The sequence below is a fragment of the Thermoascus crustaceus genome (genome assembly GCF_041956765.1).
Source record: "Thermoascus crustaceus strain CBS 181.67 unplaced genomic scaffold VTN00scaffold_18, whole genome shotgun sequence".
NCBI classification, from domain to species: Eukaryota; Fungi; Ascomycota; class Eurotiomycetes; order Eurotiales; family Thermoascaceae; genus Thermoascus; species Thermoascus crustaceus.
Window position 1 is genome coordinate 45,811 of NW_027192543.1, and position 6,350 is coordinate 52,160.

Below are 6,350 nucleotides of genomic sequence, written 5' to 3' on the forward strand. Positions count from 1 at the left end.
CTATTATAGATTATCTGGGCGGCTATCTCTGCGAGCCATTGCAGCGGCGGTTCCTCTTCCTCATGATTACTCGCCAGAGGAGCTGCCATCCGACCCCGCAAAATGCAAGTCCAGCATGTCAAGGCAGAACGCTCTTCTCACACCAATCTCAGTTCGGCTCATCTCGTTCCTTTCTTCTGAGGGCGAGGTTTCCCAAGGTGTAGTTGAAGACAGATGAGCCGTTCAATGATCGAGATTCTAACATGAAAAAAACGAGCCAGAAGGCACCTTTCGGGCAAGAAAGTGATCGTCGCGAAAGCACCGAGTTCGGGGGAAAATAGTCGGAATGAACATCATTTTCTGAGGGGAGGTGGTGAAGGGAATGCAATCCAGATGGCAGTCTCAAACGATTCAACGGTCTGTTGTTACAGTAGGACCACGTAGTCCCAGCGTTTATTGCAGGTCGTTTAGTAGGAGCCCCAATGTTTTATCACTGCAGGTAGACCTGATCAGTCATGTCTAACCATTCGTCGCCAACTAAATTTCGGCTTCACAGTCTCACTATCCGGCTCCCTCCCCTCAGTTTCAGATCGGTTAAGCCCTAGAGTCGCCTTTGAATCGCCTTAATGAGCTGAATCGGATCTCTTGGTTTATCCACCTCCTTGATCTCAATATCGACCAGGAAATATTTCGCAGAATTATAGACCCGAGGCTCGGTCTTCACAAGTACCAGGTGATGCTCCAACACGGCCCAGGTCCCAGGGGTTTTAGGCCTGTATTTTTGGCGCACGTTATCGAAATCAATTTTACTCTGCGTCTCGATGGCATTGAATCCGATGCCGAATTGCGTGTCTGAGCCCAACATAATTAACAGGCCTGTCCCGTTGGAGCACTCAAAGACGACACAGACGGAGAGGCGGTTACCTGCCTTATCCATCGTAAACGCCCTTCCGAACCGGGGAGGTATGGATTCCGGGTTCGGGTTGCGAGCGGAGAGAATGGCTCGCGGAGGCTGCTTTTCGGCTGCGTTCATGTAGACAACATCTACCAATTGGTAGGGAGTATTCAAGGCCGGGACTTGTCGAATCTGGAGGACATGGTTGGGGAAGATGCCTTCGGTTTCGGGCATGACACTTGTCTGGCGTACGTAGATGGTGTGTGTGGGGCCCCGCTCGTGCACTTCAGCTAGACTCCCGACCTTGATGCGCGCATATTGCTCGTCAACCTGGGAGAGTCGTTTTAAAGAGATGCCCAACCCTCTGTAATGGGGCGGGCTTGGGCAGTCGAGCACCGCGACGTAGATTTCTTCTTTGGTCTGGGTGAGGGGTAGTCCAATTTGGAGACCGTGGTTTGTCGTGGAATAGGGCTGGCGCGGTTCCCAGTCTTGGTACGGAATGATATCGTGGCAGTCGGCAAAGTTGGCTGGGGAAGTAGCCAATAGACCATGAAGAGAGGAGGCAGAGGCGTCGCGGTCCACCCACGCGAAGATCGACTGGTCGTCGGATTGTCTCATAATTTCCTCCTGGAGACGCAGGAATGCCTTGGTTCCGCCCTCCCCGTAGAGCATGGGCATGTTGACAGAGAAAATACCCATCAGACAGTATGCCATGTCCTCGGGACGTGTCGTCTGGCGATGGGAGGCCCAGGACATACGCCTGGCTATGCTGGCATACTCCAATGGTTTCCGGTGCATGAGGATATCCTCGTCGATGCGAGTAATTCGGGCCAGAGTGCTCCCCGGGTAAGCCATCTGCTGTGCTCAAGCGCGGAGCCTGGCTTATTTGGATTGACACCAGCGGGAACATCGGCTAGGTATGTGTAGCATATTTCTGCTTTCTGATACCACAAGTACATAGAATTTATTGTTTCCGAAAGTTCAGCGCTGCTACTCTTGTCGATACAGCAACTGTCGATCCAGACATACTCTAGGCCGTGATTAATGCTATATTCGCAGGTCGATTTCACCTTGCTCCAGGATGCCTTTTGCTCGGCGGTGTTGTGGCGGAGATCATCGAATAAGACCTCCTCGGTCTCCCAGGTATGGGAAAGGATTGCGTACGGCGGGATTTGGTTTGGAGGGAATTCCTCCAACTGAATTGTGGAGGCTCTCAAAAGACGCATAAGAAAAATTCATACACCAAGTCAGTCATTGGATGTTTAATCAAAGTTACCAATGGCCAAGAAAATGCGTTAAGACACCCATTTGTAGTGGAATTTCACGTTGATGGAATCGAAGGAGGAAACCTGCCAAGCTCACTGAGCAGACTGAATATGTAGTCTGCAAGCAGAAGATGCGGAGATGAACGGTATTAGGTGACCTCTGGGAAGGAGGAGGAGGAAAAGAAAGTTAAACTAACGTGATCGGACACTGAGCGGTCTGGGACACCGAGCGGTCCAAACCCCTATTGCGCACCTCAACCACCCCCCCATACCAGCTTATTCGGCCACAATGGCGCCGGACAATGATACGTCAAAGGAAGGACGTATTCAATTAGCTCTTGATGCTTATAAAAAGGGTCTTTTTAAGTCAATTTCTAAAGCAGCTTCAGCATACGGTGTCCCTCCAACAACATTGAAGAGACACATCAAAGGAATCACTGCTCATGAAGACTCAATTGCAAATTGTCACAAATTAACAAATACTGAAGAATCTACGCTCTCAGCATGGATCCTTGACCTAGATCGACGTGGCTTACCTCCCTGAATATCAACAGTACGCTATTTGGCGCAGTTATTGCTTTCTGCACGGTTATCTTCATCTGAAGCGACTATCAGAGAGAAATGGGTCAACTGCTACATCAAGCGCCACACAGAACTGTGCTTTAAATATAGCTGAAAGTATAATTATCAACAAGCCAAATGTGAAGATCCAGGGCTTATTAAAGGGTGGTTTAAGTGGTTTCATGATACTATTCAAAAGCATGGAATCTGTTACGGCACAGCCTAGAGATCACTGACAAGGCTGACGAGGGGAAGTCATGTGACCATTGGATCGTCTACGATCCATTCTCACGATCCAGGTCTACGATCCACCTCCATGATCCATTCTCATGATCCACCGGATAGGTGTTTCCGGGCAGAACTCAGCATGTATATAAGACGCTCCTTAACCATGGGGATTAGGACCCCGTGGTCAACTCAAATAGCAATCTTGATAGCAACATTGCTAGTAACGGCCTATTCATCTATCTCTTTCTCTTGCTTTCTGACCTCAAGATAAACCCAACCAGCCTCCGCCTAAGTAGTCTTAGGCCCGCCGTTACAGCTTCAACCATTGGATGTGAGCTGCTTCTCACCATTAAAAATTTTCTAGTATACCAGCCATCTGCCTCAACCTAGGGGCTATGGGGAAGAATATGTGTTATATGTTCTATAACCCCAGTATGTATAAGCCCATTGTATAGGACTATAGGTAGTGTAGGTCTCAGTGGTAGGTGATGTAGGCAGGGCGGTGTTTAGGGCAGTGACATACTATGAGGCTGAGGATAGCCTAGCATGGACGCGCGACTCAAAAAAGGGCAATGACACCCTCCTCCTACTGGAGGAGCACCTCCGCCACGCCTACGCCTCCCACAGGCAAAGCCCCGACAACGCGCAGGCAGAAAAAGGAACAGCAGAAACTTCGTCATCACCACGCATCACATTCATCTCTGGCTGAATGCAGGGGTTGCGCTAATGAAATGACAATCAACACGGGCAACATCGTTGATCTGCTTGGGGTGGAGCATCCATGCCGCTTGCTGGCGCCTTGTACATGGTTATGATTGGTGGAAGGACTACCCATGTGCTCTGTAAGTTTAGTAGGGTTCGTTTGATATTCATGATGTACACTCAATACTTCCTAGTTCGTAATATACTCGTATACACTGTACACTCAATGTGTTTGTTGTTTCAGCTTTCCAGGCAACAAGTCGCAAGACAGCTTATTTTTCTATGAAATAGGAAAGCCTCCGTAATACTTCATCCGACTAGATAATTCAAATCTTCAAAAAGTACCAACTCGTCTCCTTCAAATACTCAATTAAAAACAGCACAATGGAGCACTCTAATATTAATCAGCCAACACCAATTGACACACCAGTTGACGCTTGTCTTCCCATCGAACCAATCTCCAACGATAACCTTATTACTACAAATACAACTACCTCAACAAAGGGGGTCCGGATCCTAACCAGTATGTACCCCCATTGCAATTCATCGCCAACAAATACTAAACCCAACTCAGTTCAACCGAAAAGATAATCACCAACCCAGCCCCAGCCTATACCCCCAATGCCCCAATCAAACCAGACATCTCAGCTCGCATCGAACGCGTCCTAACTGTTCCCAAAGTGACACCACTAGATCTTCTCCGTAAAGAACCCACATGGATTGACTGTCCATTCTGCAAGAAAAGGGCAATGACCAGAGTTTCTAAAACAGACACCAGCGCCACCAGGTAAGCTACTTTCCAAGGGTTCCCGGTCCCAAATATACATTAATAATATGTCATAGGACGGCTTCGTTGCTCTGCTGCCTAATCTGCATCTGTCTTGCATGCTTACCTTCCTTGATGGGAATGAGTCAGAATATCGATCATTATTGCACCAACTGCAGAAATAGGGTAGCTCATAAACCGCATGATGGACCGATTCAGGTGCTACAGCAGGTGCAACAGCGCAGGCCTAGTCAAGAGATGGTGCCTTCAGTGCGCCCGCTGGCTCGTAGTCAGCAGCCACCGGCGAAAACTCAGCAATAGGTGAAAGGGAACGGGTAGAGAAAGGGAGATGGGTGTTGGTTTATTCTCATTGCTGTATGTGACGGCGCGGCAGACGGATACTGGTCACGTACTAGGAAGGCGGTGTGGAGAGCGGCGTTCTTCTGCTAAAGGACTTGGTTATGTCGATGATGTCTGCCCTGGAGGGCTGGGCCATTTAAGCGCTGACAAAGAAAGAGGCGCGTCTATCAATCTCACAGGAGTATGCGTCGAAAGGGGATATGGAAGGTGGTTGAGAAAGAACCTATGGATCAGGAAGTGTTTTGAGCGGGCAATTAAGAATGTGAGGAGAATGTAGTCTTGTCTCTGCATACCAGGTTCATGTTTGCCGGGAGCGTCCAGTCAGGTGAGCCACAATTGCGACGCGGCTGTGTTCCACTCTCAGTCAGAAGGCTGACTCAGAGTCTGGAGCCAATTGCAAGCTGATTAGGGCAAGGACCTCAGCTTCACCAATCAAAGAATGCCCATCAATTGGAGAAGCATCAACAAGAATCCAGTTACCTGGAACTTCTTGGCATTACGAAACTGTGCGAAAGGGGCTGATTGTTTAGGTACATACAATAAGCAAGCAAGCTTTCAAAGTCTGATCCAGTTGATGGACCGAGTTTGCTGGACACTAGTCAGCTGTTGAGGCTTTGAGAGGCTGTTGGTCCATCATCGAATGCTGAAAAAAAAAAATTCTCCACACAGAAGGGGCGACAATACAACGCGATTCAGTCCCAATCTGCTCGTTTCCGAATATACTGGACATCCACTGGATATGTCCGTTGAGGATCATCATCAACGACCTTAAAGCAGCATGAGACTCTTTCTTTATAGGGGTCATAGTTTTAACAACTGACAAGATGGAGAGTTGTGCTTTGTGTCTCGTTGCTGATGGTAGTGCCGGTTGCTAAGGCATACTATTAGCGTTTTTTCTCACGTATTCGGACAAGACTGCACTTACGACCTTGCAAGTAATAAACTGTGTCTGGATGAGGATAATAAGCCTTTCTCACCGAATATTCAAGGAGCTCCAATGGCAAGACTATGTATCGACCTGTATCAGTCATAGAAACTCCAGAAGGTGCACTGCAAGACAGAGGGCCTGCCTTAAGTCTTCTAATATTAAGAACATTCCCACAATATTACGTCAGATGATAGATCCATGCCCAGTACTGTAGTCTGAACATTGTGTTGCAGTGTGTGGCTAGAAATCAAGAAGATACACAACGTCTCAATTGCCTGCTGGTTTGTCTGCTACAAGCCAGATTCCTAATACGTAGTAGTCACTAGTAACTGTTAATTACGAGATTCAGCTTCGACATGAAGATCTCCCTCCAATATCGCAGCCAAAATGAGGCCATGTTTACCTGGAAGCCAGCTACGCTAAACCAAATTATTATTATTATTATTAATCAAGTTTAACGTCCATATGGAGCCTTCCGGCTATGATAGACCCTGATTCCTGGGCTGCAATTCTCATTCTGAACTGGTAGTTCAGAATGAGAATTATTGCCCCTATCTAGTCACTGGGGCTAGACCCCCATCTATAATCATTCTTGACCTTTTCCTCGCCCTAGCCTGCCTATCTACATAGGGCTTTTGAGCTCTATAGGCTCTCCTTGTTTTCAAG

At 47.9% G+C, this 6,350-nt stretch overlaps 1 protein-coding gene across 1 annotated transcript; it reads right to left on the bottom strand.

The window, feature by feature from the left end:
• Positions 1 to 580: 580 nt before the first annotated feature.
• Positions 581 to 1,729, bottom strand: VTN00DRAFT_3486 (uncharacterized protein; the record flags this gene model as incomplete). The annotated part of the gene is made up of 1 exon (XM_069429808.1): positions 581 to 1,729. One exon carries the CDS (start codon positions 1,727 to 1,729, stop codon positions 581 to 583), a length of 1,149 nt encoding a protein of 382 aa, XP_069282750.1.
• Between the last annotated feature and the right edge of the window lie 4,621 nt (positions 1,730 to 6,350).